Genomic DNA, 18,559 nt, shown 5'->3' on the forward strand with positions numbered 1-18,559 from the left:
GGAAAATTGGACAGCAACCTGTAAAAGAATGAAATTAGAACACTTCCTAACACCATACACAAAAAGAAACTCAAAATCGATTAAAGACCTAAATGTAAGGCCAGACACTATAAAACTCCTAGAGGAAAACATAGGCAAAACACTCTATGACATTACATCAAAGCAAGATCCTTTTTGACCCACCTCCTAGAATCATGGAAATAAAATCAAGAATAAACAAATGGGACCTAACGAAACCTAAAAGCTTTTGCACAGCAAAGGAAACCATGAACAAGACAAGAAGGCAACCCTCAGAATGGGAGAAGATACTTGCCAACGAAGCAATGGAGAAAGGATCAATCTCCAAAATATACAAGCAGCTCATGCAGCTTAATACCAAGAAAGCAAATAACCCAATCCACAAATGGGTGGAACACCTAAATAGACAGTTCTCCAAGGAAGACATGCAGATGGCTAACAAACACGTGAAAAGATGCTCAACATCACTAATCATTAGAGAAATGCCAGTCAAAGCCACAGTGAGGTATCACCTCACACCGGTCAGAATAGCCATCATCAAAACATCTAGAAACAACAAATGTTGGAGAGGATGTGGAGAAAAGAGAACTCTCCTGCACTGTTGGTGGGAATGTAAGTTGGAATAGCCACTATGGAAAACAGTTTGGAGGTTCCTTAGAAAACTAAGAATAGAACTACCATATGATCCAAAAATCCCACTACTGGGCATATACCCAGAGAAAACAATAATCAAAGAAAAACATGTACCACAATGTTCACTGCAGCACTATTTACAATAGCCAGGACATGGAAGCCACCTACATGCCCATCAACAGATGAATGGATAAAGAAGATGTGGCACATATATACAATGGAATATTACTCAGGTATAAAACGGAATGAAATGGAGCTATATGTAATGAGATGGATAGACCCTAGAGACTGTCATACAGAGTGAAGTTAGCCAGAAAAAGAAAAACAAATATTGTATGCTAACTCATATATACGGAATCTAAAAAAAAAAAAAAAAAAATGGTACTGATGAACCCAGTGACAGGACAAGAATAAGGATGCAGATGCAGAGAATGGACTGGAGGACTTGGGGTTGGAGGGGCGGGGGGCAAAGAGGAAGCTGGGACGAAGTGAGAGAGTAGCATAGACATATATATATTACCAAGTGTAAAATAGATAGCAAGTGGGAAGTTGTTGTATAGCAAAGGGAGGTCAACTCGATGATGGGAGATGTCTTGGAGGTCCAGGATGGGGAGGGTGGGGGGAGTCACGGGAGGGAGGGAATATGGGGATATACATATAAATACAGCTGATTGACTTTGGTGTACCTCAAAAGCTGTTACAAGAGTGTAAAGCAATTATATTCCAATAGAGAGCTTAAAAAAAAAAGGAGCTCATGGTGATGTGATGATGGGTGAACCCAACACCAGTGTGCTTTTGTCCACCAGGCCGGGAGTGGTCCGACTGGTCCAGCGAACTGCGCATCCCGGGGGATGAGTTGAAGTGGAAGTTCATCAGTGATGGGTCTGTGAATGGGTGGGGCTGGCGCTTCACAGTCTACCCCATCATGCCAGCTGCAGGTGAGGAGGGGGCCTGCGGCAACCAAGGCTCAATGTCTCAAGCAAGGGAAACGCATGTTGTCGTCATTTAGTAGTTTGTGGTCTGCCTTCTCCCATTGTGTTGGGAGCTGGCACTGCCCAAGGTCTCACCGTGCAAGGGTCACAACTGCAACAAGTTGCTTCATGCTTCAGCTGTCTGGCTTCTGGGGTGGTAGCGCTCCATTCTCACCCAGAGTTCCCATCTGGGGAACCAGTTCCCAACAGCTGGTTGCAGTTCTTAAGCCATGTGATTTTTCAGGTAAACTGTCAGTGTGGAGAACATAGTTATGTGACCAGACAGTGGCAGCACCCCAGGCAGCCCTCTCACAGTGGCATCCAGATGGATGCGGCCCACTCGTTGTTGGTTGAATCTGTCCAAGCCTCCTTGTGGGATGGTTCTCGCCGTGTTCAATAAGGGGACATTTATAGTGCTCTATCTTCAGGCCCTAAGGACCTCCTTTCCGATCGCTGTGTCCTCTCCTGTCCGTCCATGGACTTGGTAACGTGTCTGCTGGACTTTCGACTCAACCTTGCCTCAAACAGAAGCATCATCCCCCGCCTTGCTGCGTCTCTGGCAGCCTGTGCGCAGCTGAGTGCCTTAGGTGAGTGGGGCCGCTGTCATCAGGTCTGTCATAGTCCTGAGAAAAGTGGGCCTCCTGTGACATTTCCTGTCTTCTCGTTTCAGCTGCCAGTCATAGAATGTGGGCCCTTCAAAGACTGAGGAAGCTTCTTACAACTGAATTTGGGCAGTCGATTAACATAAACAGGCTACTTGGAGATAATGATGGGGAAATGAGAGCTTTGGTATGAAACACTGCATTATAGTTTCTAGTCGTGTGACCGTATGGGACTAAAATGTTGCTTTAATAATTTAAACTTCTAAATCACCTACAAGAGTCAGGAAATTTCACATAGGAATAACATTGCCTTTCTTGCATCCAGACTCCCTTATATTGCTACAGTATTGAGTGCAGGCTGGACTTTGATCTTAAAAACACCCCTATGTCAGTGGCTGTGAGAATAGGATTGTCTGTTGGACTTTATGAGTCTGACTCAGCTCATCCCCTTTGTTTTGCTGGACTGAGTAGTTGCTATTAAAAGAATGCTTGATCTTAACTGTGTTGGAGATGGGGACTTGTAGACCAGAAAGTTCCTTGTTCCCTGGGGGTTGCTATACTGAAATTAAGACCAAACATCCTGAGGTGAATTTTCATGTTCCTCTTTTTTTTATTTTAGTGTTTATCACGTCCTTTTAGATTTTTTTTCCTATTTGAAAATGTGAATCACGTGTTTTAGGGAAGAATAGTGTCAATATAATTAAACATTTGACTCACAGAAACAAAACACTCAACTCCCCTGCATTTGGTTTCCTGAGTAGGTAATAGTTGTGTTGTTTTCTTAAGAGTTTTTCAGGCAGTGCTCTTGCTGCTTTGGTGAAAGGCCTCCCAGAAGCTTTGCAAAGGCAGTTTGAATATGAAGATCCTATTGTGAGAGGTGGCAAACAGCTGCTGCACAGCCCATTCTTTAAGGTAATGCTTGACTTGTTTTGAAGTGACGAGAGAGTCACAGGGAGCTATCAAGTACAGTGCATCAAGTCTCAAGCGTCCTTGAGCACAGGTGTAGGCATTGCTGAAATTGAGTATAAAAATTTTCAGGAGCAACTGTGTGATCTAAGCCCTTGTACTTTAAGTCAGTGCACTTTCAGATGCTTTGACTTAGGGGGCAAGTATGGTAGCAGTGGTCCGATGTGAGGTCCTGTTGTCAGGTGCATTGCTGGTGACTGGGTAGGAATCATGCATGTCACTGGCGATGCTGAGATTCTTGCTGGGCACGTGGCAGGCAGCCTGGGATGAGAGAGCCTTTGGGGGGGGCCATCTTTGGCATGCAGTGTTGGTGAAGTGGGATGTTAGCTCTGTCTTTGAGTGTCCCTGAGTTGTTGATTTGTGGTGGCTGCAGGTACTAGTAGCTCTTGCTTGTGACCTGGAATTAGACACTCTTCCTTGCTGTGCTGAGACACACAAGTGGGCTTGGTTCCGAAGGTACTGCATGGCCTCCCGCGTTGCTGTTGCCCTGGACAAGAGAACACCGCTGCCCCGTCTGTTTCTCGATGAGGTATTGCACGTTATTTTGGAACCACTTTTGGGATGCAAAGTGTTTTCTTTATAGTCTAAAAAGATGCCAGTATTATGAGACAGTAACATTTCTCTTGCCAAGGAGTATCATAAAGAAAAAAGTACAGAGGTGAAAATGAGTAAGCTGACACTGTAAATTTTCAGTTAAAGTTTATTTTAGTAAAGATATAGTGATACTGCCTTGACATTTTAAAATCTCTTTAACATGATATAAACATGTTGGTTTTGCTTATTAACCATAAAGTCACAGTGTTGACGTTGACATTCCCTCATATGCTCGGATGGAGAGACCTCCTCTCCTGTCTTCTTACCTTAGTATTATTTGTTCTGTTCTTGAGAGATGAGTGTTTGATTTATAATCTTGTAATGATGTTGTCCAGGTGGCTAAGAAAATCCGTGAATTAATGGCAGATGGGGAAAACATGGATGTTCTGCACGAGAGCCATGGCACGTTTAGAAGAGAGCAAGACGAACAGCTGGTGCAGTGGATGAACAGGTTTACTACAATCAGAGATGAGACATAGTTTTGCCTGCGACAGAACGGTGCTTCACGTGTGGTTCTCCACGTCACTTGTTCTCTTAATGTTTGTTACAGGCGACCAGATGACTGGACTCTTTCTGCTGGTGGCAGTGGAACGATTTATGGATGGGGTCATAATCACAGGGGTCAGCTTGGGGGCATCGAAGGTGCAAAAGTCAAAGTCCCCACTCCATGTGAAGCCCTTGCAGCTCTCAGACCCGTGCAGCTAATTGGAGGAGAGCAGACGCTCTTTGCAGTGACAGCTGATGGGAAGGTAAGAAGGCGATTTTCTGTGTCATACTGACACTGGAACTGAGAGACAGCTGTGGCTGGAGGGCATTTCTTTAGTTCACAGTCTGTATAAGGATTCTGTGCTAAAATGTTATCTCAAGATTAACAGTACTTATGGTGTGCTGGAAGCAGTTATTGTCCTAAAGTATTTCTATATAACCTTTAATGTGTTCTCTAGAATTTTTTGAGATGCAGCATACATACAAGTGTATTATAATTGTACGAGGGTAAGTCAAAAATGATCTGCACTCTGGTTATATTAAAACTTCTTTTGGCTGCACTGTCTTATCAGCACTTTCTGTTCAAGGCTACTGTCTCCCCAGTCACTGCTGTGCAGCTGTGAACGTGTTGTATCAGTTCATTTGTAACTGCAGTGTGAGCAAAAATGGATTCCCCATTTGTGATTTGCATGAAAGAAGAGCAGCGAGCAGTGATTCGTTTTTTTGTGGTCTCAGGGTGTGCATGTCTGCGCACTTCTGCCCACACTGTCGACACTCTGCAGAGACTTTGTTTTGAGGTGTTAAAGCATCCTCGCTGTAGTCCTGATCTTGCTCCATTGGACTTTCTCCTGTTTGGACCTCTGAAAGCAGCCCTATGAGGACGAAGACTCACTTCTGATGAAGAAGTGAAGACAGTGGTACATTCGTGGCTCACAGCTCAGCCTAAAACATTTTTTAATGAGGGAATGTGAAAGCTTGTTGATATATGGACAGAGTGTTTTGAAAAGCAAGGAGATTATGTTGAAAAATGATGTATTTGCCTTTTCTAAAAGTTAATTATACAGCCAGAGTGCAAATAATTTTTGACTCACCTCGTTTATCAGTTTGTTAGATGTGTGTATTCTTTTTTTGTTTACTATCATAATTCTATCTTTTAAAAAATTAATTGCTACTGATACGTGGAAATAGTTGATATTTATATATTGACTTTATGTCTAGTGACTTTATTATACTCTTTACTGTCTTAGTATCTCAAACTGTTTTGTTATCTTCTTTATAAAGTCATGTTCCATAAATAAATTTTGTTCCTTTCCAGTTCAGCTGTCTTTTACCGGGAAAAAGGGAGCTTATTGGTCTGGGTGGGAGTTGCTGTTTAATATTGAACAGGGGTGGTGGTAGTGGGCCTGTTCTTGTCTTGATCCACACTGCAAAGGAAACTGTGATGCAGTGCTTTGCAGACTTACCGTGGGGTTTTGGTAGATGCCCTTTATCAAACTAAGGAAGTTCCCTTGTTTTTTTCTGTTTATGAATGGATACTGACTTTTGTAAAACATTCTTTCTATGTTTGAAAAATAATCATAGAGGTGTTTTTCTCCTTTAGAGGATTAATATAGTGAATTGGATTGTTTTTCTTATATCAAGTAGTCTTGCATTCTTTGGAAAAACCTTTCTTGGTCAGGTTTTTGGTTTTATATTTTTTGGTTTGTGTTTGGAATTTTTGGAGATCCAGGATCATGAGTGTGGTTGTCATAAGATTCTTGTCTTGCCCACTCCATGTCTGCTTATGGTGCTATCAGTATATTAGTTATCTGTTTACCTTACAATAGTTCATGTAAAGCAATGCACACTTATTATTTCACACTTTCTCTGGGTGGCTTAGCTTGGTCCTCCAGCCCTAAATCTCTCATCAGGCTGCAGTTGCTGCAAGGCTGGCCTGAAGAAGAGAGGGCTCCCCGTGACCTGTTGGCTAAGGTTGCCCTCAGCTCTTTGCTGTCTCACAACATGGCATCTGGCTTTACCAGAGTGAGCAGGGGAGAGGGAGGGCAGGAGAGTGTGAGAGCAAGACAGGAGTCACACTCTTGTGTGAGCTAACCCAGAAGTGATACTCCATCCCTGTTACTGTGTTCTGTCCATTAGAAGAGAGTCACTAGGTCTAACCCACAGCCAAGAAGGGATGACATAGGGGTGGGAATCCCTGCAAGCAGGAACTCCTGGAACCACGTCAGAGGCTGCCCGCCAAGTATCAGGGTCGTGATAGCCTCATAACAGGGGTTGAAGTGTAGCTCTCTTTTTCTGTTTTCTGGAGAATTCTTTTAGTTGTTTCCTGGTTATTTTAACTTGCATATTTAAGATCTAAAGTTAATTAGTATTTCTGTACTCCTCCCCAGTTAAGAAGGCTTGGTCCTTTGTTATCCTGTGTTTTAGTACTAACCTGTGCCCCTAGTATCAGGCGTTGTTGTTATTTTATACAGAGCATGTATTTTCTGGATTTACCCAAGTGTTATACACATCTTTGCTCACCAATTATTTCTTTCTTTTTTTTCTTTTAAAGCTCTTTATTGGAATATAATTGCTTTACACTCTTGTGCCAGTTTTTGAGGTACACCAAAGTGAATCAGCTGTATTTATACATATATCCCCATATCCCCTCCCTCCCGTGACTGCCTCCCACCCTCCCTGTCCTGGCCCTCTAAAGCATCACCCATCATTGAGTTGATCTCCCTTTGTTATACAGTAACTTCCCACTAGCTATCTGTTTTACAGTTGGTAGCGTATCTATGTCTGTGCTACTCTCTCACTTCATCCCTTTGCCCCCCACCCCAGCCTCGTGTCCTCAGGTCCATTCCCTTCATCTGCATCTCCACTCTTGCCCTGTCACTGGGTTCATCAGTACCATTTCTTCAGATTCCATATATATGAGTTAGCATACGGTATTTGTTTTTCTTTTTCTGGCTTCCTTCGCTCTGTATGACAGTCTCTAGGTCTATCCATCTCATTACATACAGTTGAATTTCATTCCTCTTTATGGCTGAGTAATATTCCATTGTATATATGTGCCACATCTTCTTTATCCATTCATCTGTTGATGGGCATGTAGGTGGCTTCCATGTCCTGGCTATTGTAAATAGTGCTGCAGTGAACATTGTGGTACATGTTTTTCTTTGATTATTGTTTTCTCTGGGTATATGCCCAGTAGTGGGATTTTTGGATCATATGGTAGTTCTATTCTTAGTTTTCTAAGGAACCTCCAAACTGTTTTCCATAGTGGCTATTCCAACTTACATTCCCACCAACAGTGCAGGAGAGTTCTCTTTTCTCCACATCCTCTCCAACATTTGTTGTTTCTAGATGTTTTGATGATGGCTATTCTGACCGGTGTGAGGTGATACCTCACTGTGGCTTTGACTGGCATTTCTCTAATGATTAGTGATGTTGAGCATCTTTTCACGTGTTTGTTAGCCATCTGCATGTCTTCCTTGGAGAACTGTCTATTTAGGTGTTCCACCCATTTGTGGATTGGGTTATTTGCTTTCTTGGTATTAAGCTGCATGAGCTGCTTGTATATTTTGGAGATTGATCCTTTCTCCATTGCTTCGTTGGCAAGTATCTTCTCCCATTCTGAGGGTTGCCTTCTTGTCTTGTTCATGGTTTCCTTTGCTGTGCAAAAGCTTTTAGGTTTCGTTAGGTCCCATTTGTTTATTCTTGATTTTATTTCCATGATTCTAGGAGGTGGGTCAAAAAGGATCTTGCTTTGATGTAATGTCATAGAGTGTTTTGCCTATGTTTTCCTCTAGGAGTTTTATAGTGTCTGGCCTTACATTTAGGTCTTTAATCGATTTTGAGTTTCTTTTTGTGTATGGTGTTAGGAAGTGTTCTAATTTCATTCTTTTACAGGTTGCTGTCCAATTTTCCAGCATCACTTACTGAAGAGGCTCTTTTTTCCATTGTATATTCTTGCCTCCTTTGTCAAACATAAGGTGCCCGTGTGTGTGTGGGTTTACCTCTGGGTTCTCTGTTCTGTTCCATTGATCTTCCTTTCTATTTTTGTGCCAGTACCATACTGTCTTGATCACTGTAGCCTTGTAGTATAGTTTGAAATCAGGAAGCCTAATTTCACCAACTCCATCTTTCCTTCTCAAGATTGCTTTGGCTCTTTGGGGTCTTTTGCGTTTCCATACAAATCATAAGATTTCTTGTTCTAGTTCTGTGAAAAATGCCATTGGTAATTTGATAGGGATTGCGTTGATTCTGTAAATTGCTTTGGGTAGCATAGTCATTTTCACAATGCTGATTCTTCCAACCCAAGAACGTGGTATGTCCCTCCATCTGTTTGTGTCATCTTTGATTTCTTTCATCAGTGTCTTACAGTTTTCTGCATACAGGTCTTTTGCCTCCTTAGGCAGGTTTATTCCTAGGTATTGTATTCTTTTGGTTGCAATGGTAAATGGGAGAGTTTCCTTAATTTCTCTTTCTGCTCTTTCATTGTTAGTGCATAGGAATGCGAGAGATTTCTGCTCATTAATTTTGTATCCTGCTACTTTACTAAATTCATCGATTAGTGCTAGCAGTTTTCTGGTAGAGTCTTTAGGATTTTCTATGTATAATATCATGCCATCTGCAAAGAGTGACAATTTTACTTCTTTTCTGGTTTGGATTCCTTTTATTTCATTTTCTTCTCTGATGGCTGTGGCTAAAACTTCCAAAACTATGTGGAACAATAATGGTGAGAGTGGACACCCTTGTCTTGTTCCTGTTCTTAGAGGGAATGCTTTCAGTTTTTCACCATTTAGAATGATGTTGGCTGTTGGTTTGTCATATATGGCTTCTATTATGTTGAGGTAATTTCCTTCTAGGCCCATTTTTGGAGAGTTGTTATCATAAATGGACGCTGAATTTTCTCAAAAGCTTTTTCTGCGTCTATTGACATTATCATATGGTTTTTATCCTTCAGTTTGTTAATATGGTGTATCACATTGATTGATTTGCGTATATTGAAGAATCCTTGCATCCCAGGGATAAACCCCACTTGATCATGATGTATGATCTTTTTAATGTGCTGCTGGATTCTGTTAGCTGGTATTTTGTTGAGGATTTTTGCATCTATATTCATCAGTGATATTGGCCTGTAATTTTCTCTTTTTGTGACATCTTTGTCTGGTCTTGGTATCAGGGTGATGGTGGCCTCGTAGAATGAGTTTGGGGGTGTTCCTCCTTCTGCTATATTTTGGAAGAGTTTGAGAAGGATAGGTGTTAGCTCTTCTCTAAATGTTTGATAGAATTCGCCTGTGAAGCCATCTGGCCCTGGGCTTTTGTTTGTTGGGAGATTTTTAATCACAGTCTCAGTTTCAGTGCTTGTGATTGGTCTGTTCATATTTCTATTTCTTCCTGATTCAGTCTTGAAGGATTGTATTTTTCTAAGAATTTATCCATTTCTTCCAGGTTATCCACTTTATTGGCATATGGTTGCTTGTAGTAGTCACTCATGATCTTTTGTATTTTTGCAGTGTTGATTGTTACTTCTCCTTTTTCATTTCTAATTCTGTTGATTTGCATCTTCGTCCTTTTTTTCCTGATAAGTTTGGCTAATGGTTTATCAATTATTTCTTATGTCTCAGATTTTCTATCTGCAATCATTTTTCTTCTACTTTTAGCATGTATATTCATTTTCCTTTGATGAGGATTTGTTGTTGACTCATCTCCTGATTTTGTTTTTTATTTAAAAATATCTTAATTTTGTCCTTTTTCTAGGTTAAGGTTGCAAACATTTTCTGTACATGGTGCGATAGTTTTTTTGGCTATGGGAGTCAGTCTGGTCTCTGCAGTTATGGAAGCAGCTTGTGGAGAATGTGTAAATGAATGGGTGTGGCTGTGCACTAATGAAACTTTTTTTTAACAAAATCAGGTGGCAGGCCTGATTTGGCCTTTGGCCTGTAATTTCCAAGCCCTGTTCTAGAGTATAACATTTTCAATTCACTGTTGTTTTCAGTCAGCCTATTAAAAGTTTTGTTCTTCCGGTTTTTGGCCTTCTTTGTTGCTAATGTGATGCCAGCCGTCAGATAATTTTTTACCCAAATGAAGGTAATTAATGTTTTCTTGGTAGCCGTTTTCAGTGACTTTCTTTAGTGATCTGCAGTTTCACTGGAATATATGTAGATGTCAGCTTCTTTTTATTTTTCCTTGCCTTTTTTGTATTGTTTTGTTTTTGCCAGGTGGTGAGGGATAAGGGGCTGGGCTTACTGGCTCTGAGAAGTGGTCTTTTAACAACTGTGGTAAATTCTCAGACATTATTTTTTCAAATATTTCCTCTCTCCTATTCTCTGTATAATCTGTACCTAAGACTGAGTTCTGATTGATGTTCAGGTGAGGGGTCTATCCCAAATTCTCTCTTTTTTTCCCTTTCCTCTTTTCTTTGTGTTTCTGCACCATACACTGGATGATTTCCTCAGGTGCATTTCCTAGTTGTTTAATACTTCTTCACCTGTTTATAATCTCCTGTTTAATACATCTGGGCTTTTTAATTTCAACTTTATTGTTTTAATTTCTGGAAGTTCTGCTTTGGGTTATCTTATAGTCTCTTATTCCTTGGGGATACTTTCAAGCTTTTATTTCTTTAAACATAATATGAGACTTTTTTTTTCCTCTCACTCTCTCTCATGGTGCCTTCTTTCCTTTTAGATAATAGGAATTGTTAAAACTATGAGCTGACCATTTTCCTTGGAAATTTTTTGTAGAAATTCTTTGAGACCTAGCTTTTTGGGTTTTTTTGTTTTGTTTTTTTTTATTTCTCTCAGCTAAGATATTTTATTACAGGGTACATACATTTACTGTACACATTTTAAACAATGATATCCTAAAGTATCAGAACCTATTAACATCTTAGAAAGCTAAATATCTCACAGAAATGGGACTCTGAACAATAGAATTCTGATAGGATGGGACAGTTTTGAGGCATGGAAAACTGCCTAGGAATAGCTGCATGAAAGGGTCTGAGGGGAGGAGCTCTGGGTAGAAGACTGAGGGGTCAGGCAGAGGGAAAGGAAAAGGGGCTGCCAGCACGTTTTTGCTTTTTCATAGTGTGGTCTCTTGCCTGTGCTGGTTAAGAAGTCTGTGGTGTTAGAGGCCTAGTTTGAAGTTACTAATCAGAAGAGAGCTTATAACCCTGGGGTGCTACCAGCTTCAGCCATAGTAAATTAAATTCTCTACTTACGGAATTTAGATCATAGGTAGCATTAATTCAGACTGAAAACTGACTCAGTGACCAGCTTTTGTAGTTACGAATTCTCAGGAGAGATCCTCCACCCTCTCGTTCAGTCCTGAGGTTGAGAAAGGCAGCTTTCTTTGCTTTCTTCTTAGCTGTCGTGCACAGTCTGAGTAAGGGAAGCGCTTTGAAGCCTCTCCTTTAGCACCTTACCCACCGCACGCTGTGCACTTGGCATCCTCAAGACCCTCCCGGGGAAGCTGCCTTTGGGTTCATTTATCTGTCTGAATTCTTGATTTCACTTCCTATTGTAGCCCTTGAAGTTTCCTTACTGTTGTGTCAGTGCAGCAGAGCGTTTGAAATAATCTGAAACAGCATTTAAATTGTTATAGGAGGGGTGTTTGATATGCGTTTGGAAATGGCAGTCTTGATGTTTTTTTATGATAAATACTTTTTTTTATGATAAAGTTGTTTTATGTCTCAAATCCATTACCTGCTTGGAATGAAAGAAAAATAGTGTATTTTACTGTGTGATTTGTATGCTGCCTTGCTGAAACATTAAGTATATGTGTAGTTTTCCTATGTGTATTTCTGTAGGTGTCATTTATCTGGGATTTGCGTATAGTAGATAATTAAATTTTTTTTGTTTTTCTTGGTATTAATTGATGCTGTTCTAGACAAAAATAGAAATACTTCCAGGGAAAAGACCATGCTTTCAAAATATGAGGGTGAGTCAAAAATTATCTGCACTCTGGCTGTGTGGCCAACAGAAGTTTTAATATAACCGGAGTGTGGATAATTTTTGACTCACCTGCATACATTTTCTGAATGTGGGGTATCTATTAATTATAATTTTTCTTTAATTTTTAGAGATCTGATAAAGCAAAAATAAACATTCCTAAAGCCTTAAACATTCCTATGATTTTTAATTTTAAATTTCATTTTTGTGTGGTAAAAATATCTAGAGCATTGATTTGATTTATTAATTACTAAAATATACTTAGATAAAAATCTGATGTTTATATTACTTTTTCTTGTCTTAGCTGTATGCCACTGGATATGGTGCAGGCGGCAGACTAGGAATTGGAGGGACAGAGTCGGTATCTACCCCAACATTACTTGAATCCATTCAGCATGTGTTTATTAAGAAAGTAGCTGTGAACTCAGGAGGAAAACACTGTCTTGCCCTCTCTTCAGAAGGAGAAGTTTACTCTTGGGGTGAGGCAGAAGATGGGAAGTTGGGTCATGGCAACAGAAGGTATTATGTGAAAACATCATTTTCAATGCTATGTTTTCCTTTTCTTGTTTGTTTGTGTTAATGCTTGTATAGTGTATTGGCAGTTTGTTTTTCAGGACATTTGCAGTAATCTACTCAAACTTAATATTCATGATTCATTTAGCAGAAATAAGTTCATGTGACATGATTTAGGCTTGCCTCCATGACCCCTCTATTGGGGGGATATCAATTCTGAAATTTGACTCCTGATTGCTGAGTATGGTGAGCTTCACCTTGTACTTTTCTCCGAGTCCCCTCCCTGGTCCCGAGCCATCCGGAGGGTCACAGTTGGCACTTTGTTTAATATGCAGCTGTTAAAACTGCAAACTTGGAGAAAATGGTAGTGGGGGGAAGGGGACCCACAAATGACATAGTTTTTTAAGCAAAGCAACCAAATCCAGTAATTTTTAAAAAGTAATGGGAATTACCTGCCAAATTGGAGTGACATGGGCCTTTGCGTCTGAAATAGCTAAAGCACCAGACAAAATCTATGAAACAGCAGCCCTCAAGACATTGGGTAACAGGCAGTAAAGTACGTTCAGTGATCTTCACGGGTGAATACCGACATTCGTGTGTATGAGGAGAATAGCTGAGAGGCCAAGGAACAGACCACCTAAAAAGATTAGCAGAAACGTTGCTGAGCTCACAGAGGGCAGAGGACAGTGCCTGCTCCCCAGACCTCATAGTTCATAGGGCACTGAGTAGAGGACCAAGAATGATGGTGCACAAAGGAGGGGAGAAAATTAACCATAGACTGACTGTTTTTCTGATCCAACCAACAAAGCTAAACAGTAAGACTGAATGGATTAAACTGTTTACAGGTAACTAAACCGTGTTGTAGAGATCAAAGCTCAAGAATATTTTTATAGATACAGACATATCAACCACCCAGCAAGATAATGCTCACGGTGTTGCCCATCCAGCCAGACTTACCAGGCACATGCCTCTTCAGTAGTGCTGGGAAGATTGGATACTCAGATGTAGAAGAGTGAAACTGGACCCCTGCCTTACACCACTCAAAAAAATTAACTCAGAGTGGATTAAAGTCTCGACCATAAGACCTGAAACCATAAAACTCCTAGAAGAAAACATAGGGAAAAGCTCTTTGACATTGATCTTGGCAATGATTTTTTTGGATATGGCACCAAAAGCACAAGCAACAAAAGCAAAAATAAACAAGTGGGACTCCATAAAACTAAAAAGCTTCTGCACAGCAAAAGAAACAATACAATGAAAAGGCAACCTATGGGATGAGAGAAAGTATTTGCAAATCATATAACTGATCAGGGGTTAGTATCCAAAATACATAAGAAACTCATACAACTAGATAGCAGACAAAGTCCAAATCATCCAATTAACAAATGGGCAAAGGCCCTGAATAGGCATTTTCCCAAGAGGCATACAGATGGCCAACAGGCACCTGAGAAATTACTCAAATTCGCTAAGTCATCAGGGAAATGCAGATCAAAATTATGAAAAGTTATTACCTCACACGTTAGCATGGCTGTCATCAGGAAGACAAGAGGTAACAAGTAATTGTGAGGTTGTGGGGAAAAGGGAGCCCTTGTACATTGTTGCTGGAAATGTACTTTGGTGCAGCCTCTATGGGAAACAGCGTGGAAGTTCCTCAAAATATTTAAAATTGAATTAGTACATGATCCAGTAATCTCACTTCTGGGTATACATCCGAAGGAAATGAAACCACTGTCTCGAAAAGATATCTGCACCCCTATGTTCATTGCAGCATTATTTACAGTAGCCAAGATAAAGAAACAACCCCTTAGTGTTCATCAGTGGACAGATGGAGGAAGAAAAATGTATGAATATTATTAAACCATGAAAAAGGAAATCCTGCCATTTGCAGCAACATGGATGAGGACTTTATGCTAAGTGAAAAGAGTCAGAGAAAGACAAAAAAACTGTATGATCTCACTCATATGTGGAACCTTACAATAGCTGAACTTCACATAGAGATTAGATTGGTGGTTGCCAGGGGTTGGGTGTGGACCAGGAAATTGGGAGATGTTGCCCAAAGGGTATGAACTCCCAGTTATGAGATCAGTAGGTTCTGGGGGTTTAGTGTACAGCATGGTGAGTGAAGTTAACAGTACTGTATTGTGTATGTAAGAGTTGCTGAGAGTGTGCACAGTAAATGTTCTTACCACACACATACAGAAGTAAATATGTGAGGTGATGGATGTGTTAGCTAACCTTGTTGTGGTGATCATTTCATAATGTATACATCTGTCAAATCAAATTGTGTACCTTTAACAATGTTATATGTCAATTTTATCTCAATAAAGCTATAAAAAATTATTAGGCACACAAAAGAACAGGAAAATACAACCCATATAAGGAGAAAAGTCATTTGGTTGAAACTGACCCAAAAATGACACAGGTGATAGAATTACTAGATAAGAACATTGCAGCAGTTATTTTAGCCATATGTATATCTTCAGTACACTGGAGGAAAAACCTGAACATGTTAGGTAGAGACTGAAAGATATTTAAATACCCAAATCAGAATCCTAAAGAAATACAATGTGTAAGAGAAATACAGTGTCTAAGATGAAAAATGCAGTGCATGGAATTAATGACAGACTGAACATTGAAGAAGAAAGAGATTAGTGCACTTGAATACCTAACAGTAGAAACTATCCAAATGAAGCAGAAAAACAAAGAATATGTAAAATGACCGTAGTATCAGTGAGCTGTGAACAACCTCCAGTGGCCCAATATATGCATAATTGGAGTCACCAAAGGTGAGGAGGATGGGAGTTTGAAGAAGTAATGGCTGAAAAAATGTCAAATTTGATGAAAATTATAACCCACACATTCAAGAAGCTCAGAGAACCCTAAGCAAGAGAAACATGAAGGAAACTACACCAAAGGACATCATAATCAAATTGCTCAAGACCATTGATAAGGACAAAAAAATTTTAAAGCAGCCAGAGGGAAAAATACTAGTTACATACAGAATAAAAGATAAAGGGTGACAGTGAATTTCTGATAAGAAGTAATGCAAGCTAGAATACAGTGAAGATACTGAAAGTAAAAACTGTCGCCTAGATTTTTTTTACTCAGTGAAATTATTTTTTCAAGAACGAAGTTGAAGTAGACTTATGCAAACATACAAAAGCTGAAAGAATTCAATACCTCCATATCTGTACAACTAAAAATTTAAAGAAATTACTTCAAACCAGAGGAAAATTATACCAGATGGATCTATGCAAATGAATGAGGAAATTGCTACGTGTTAATATTGTGATATTTTCCCATATTATATAAACTTTTTAAAGAGATAATTGAATATTTTCAGGATATGATAAAAATGAATGGATATGCTTAAAACATACAGAGAAGTAAAATAAAAATATATGACAGCAGGAGCACAGAGGCTGGGGGTGGAGGCAGGAAATGGACGTACACTGTTGTGAAGTTCTTATTCCATACTTTCCCCCAAAGCAACCATGAAGATGGTGCAACAAAAAGTTTTATCTGCTAAGCAACAAAGGAGTTAAAGTGAATCATAAAACATACTCGAAAGAAACCAGAAAAAAGAAAACAAGTAGTAAGATGTAGATCTAAACCAAAATAGATTAAGAATCACATCAAATGTTAAATGATCTATACACCACAATTAAAAGTCATTGTCTGAATGGATGTAAAAGTAAGATCAAACAATATGCTGCATAGAACAAACTATAATTTAGCACATGTCTATATTTAGATACATAAATAGATTAAAAGTAAAAGGATGAGAAAATATGCTAACCCTGATCAAAAAAGCTGGAATGCCTATATTAATATTATGCAAACTAGATTTCACATCAGAGAGTATTATCAAGGATAAAAAGGGTCATTTTAAAATGAAGATGTGGTCAGTTTGTCATGAGGACATAATAACCTTAAATGTTTACACCACTAATAATAGATCTTCCAAGTACATGAAATTAAATAAAAAGAGCTGTGAGGAGAAACAGACAGATCTACAGTTGGAGATTTTAATTTTCCTCCCTCAATAGAACAGGTGGATAGAAAATGTGTCAGAAGATTTGAGCAGTGTTACTGAGCAGCTTGGTCTAATTCCCACTGTACAACGCTACTTAACAAAAGCACATTCTTGTCAAGCACACATGGAGCAGCTGCCAATGTAGACTGTAATTTGGGCCGGAAAACAAATCTCATAAATCAAAAAGACTCAAGTTATGTATAAATGGTTTTATCTGACCATAGTGGGATTAATTAGAAGTCAGTTACAATAAAGTATGGAGAATCCTCCATGTATTTGGAAAGTAAATAAGACATGTAAAAATGACTGATGGGTCAAAGAAGGAATCAGAGCCAAATTAGAAGTAATTTTGAACCGAGTGAAAATGGAGACAGCATATAAAAATGTGTGGGGCCCAGCAGAAGCACTACTTAGAAGGAGATTTATAGCATGAAATGCCTTTTTATAAGAGAAAAATGCTCTCTAGACAATGACCTCAGCTTCTACTCTAAGAAACAAGAATAAGATAAAGACAAAGTGAGGAGAATGAAGGAAATAAAGACCAGAGCAAGAATCCATGAGATACAAGTAGAAAACAGAAGAACAGAGAAAAACTAAACAGAAGTTGGTTCTTTGAGAAAGTTAGCATAATCAATAAAACCTCCATCTAGACTGATCTATCCACCTATCTATATACACACACAGATTATAGCAGTATCAGGAATGAGGCAGTTTCATCACCGCAGAATGTACAGTTATTGAAAGATGGAAGTATATTGAATAACTTTATGCCAACAGAATCAACTTTTTAGATAAAATGGACAAACTCCTCAAATGGCACACATTTTGTAGTGCTCACTCAAGAAAAAATAGATGACTTGAATGGCCCTGTGTCTGTTTAAGAAATTGAATTTCCCGCAAGTAAATCCTCAGGACCAGGTAGATGACTGGTGATTTCTACCATACATATAAGTAACAGATAACACCAGTTCTTCACAGACTATTTCAGAAAATTGAGGAGGGAATTATCCCCAATTCACTTTTTTGAGGACAGCTTTATTCTTATATCAAAACCAGACTCAGATGTTATTAGGAAAATACAGACCAATATCCTTCATGAACATAGATGTAAAAATTCTTAATATTTTAGAGACTTGAGTCCAACAGTATGTAAAAGGATAAAGCAATATAGCTAAATGAGATTTATGCCAAAAATCGAATAATTTTTTTAACGTTTGAAAATCGATCAGTGTAAAAAAGAAAAACTGTATTGATTATCTCAGTAGATGAAAGGTGGACAAGCATTTGGCAAACTAACATTTGTTTCTGATTAAAAACTTTCAGCAATCTGGGAATGAGAGAAAACTTCCTAAGCTTGGTAAAGGGCATCTTTATTAAACCTAGAGCTCCCATGGTACCTGATGGTGACAGGCTGACTGCTTTTCCTGTCTCCAGGAGCAAGACAAGGACATCCGCTGCTGTCAGCAGTTGTATTCAGTATTGTTCAGCAGGTTTAGCAAGTGCAGTACAACAATGCAAAGAGATAAAGGCATTCAGATTGGAAAGAGAATTAAAGCTGTCCATTTACACATAATATGATTATTTATGTGGAAAATCTGATGGTATCTACAAAAAAGCTACTAGAATTAGTAAATGAGATTAGCAAGGTTGCAGGATAGAAGATCAGTAAATAAAAGACAATTGTAGGCAAATAAAGGAAACATTTCTGCATCAAAAAAAATCATCTGCATGTCTTTCTACAGATACATATGCAATCAGAAATTGAAATTTTAAAATACCATTTATGGTACCCTCCTCCTAAAA

The 18,559-nt window shown here is 39.2% G+C and overlaps 1 protein-coding gene across 5 annotated transcripts in view; it reads left to right on the top strand.

Annotated features, from left to right (window-relative positions):
* Positions 1 to 18,559, top strand: part of HERC2 (HECT and RLD domain containing E3 ubiquitin protein ligase 2) — a 232,287-nt gene that overhangs the window by 192,367 nt on the left and 21,361 nt on the right. For all 5 annotated transcript variants that reach the window (XM_057747100.1, XM_057747098.1, XM_057747097.1 and 2 more), the window contains 8 exons: positions 1,458 to 1,589; positions 2,051 to 2,209; positions 2,293 to 2,411; positions 3,011 to 3,136; positions 3,564 to 3,719; positions 4,120 to 4,235; positions 4,335 to 4,533; positions 12,512 to 12,726. In XM_057747100.1, the coding sequence (XP_057603083.1) occupies positions 1,458 to 1,589; positions 2,051 to 2,209; positions 2,293 to 2,411; positions 3,011 to 3,136; positions 3,564 to 3,719; positions 4,120 to 4,235; positions 4,335 to 4,533; positions 12,512 to 12,726 (1,222 nt within the window). The remainder of the gene's footprint in view (positions 1 to 1,457; positions 1,590 to 2,050; positions 2,210 to 2,292; positions 2,412 to 3,010; positions 3,137 to 3,563; positions 3,720 to 4,119; positions 4,236 to 4,334; positions 4,534 to 12,511; positions 12,727 to 18,559) is intronic.

This window comes from Hippopotamus amphibius, chromosome 8 (genome assembly GCF_030028045.1).
Source record: "Hippopotamus amphibius kiboko isolate mHipAmp2 chromosome 8, mHipAmp2.hap2, whole genome shotgun sequence".
NCBI lineage: Eukaryota > Metazoa > Chordata > Mammalia > Artiodactyla > Hippopotamidae > Hippopotamus > Hippopotamus amphibius.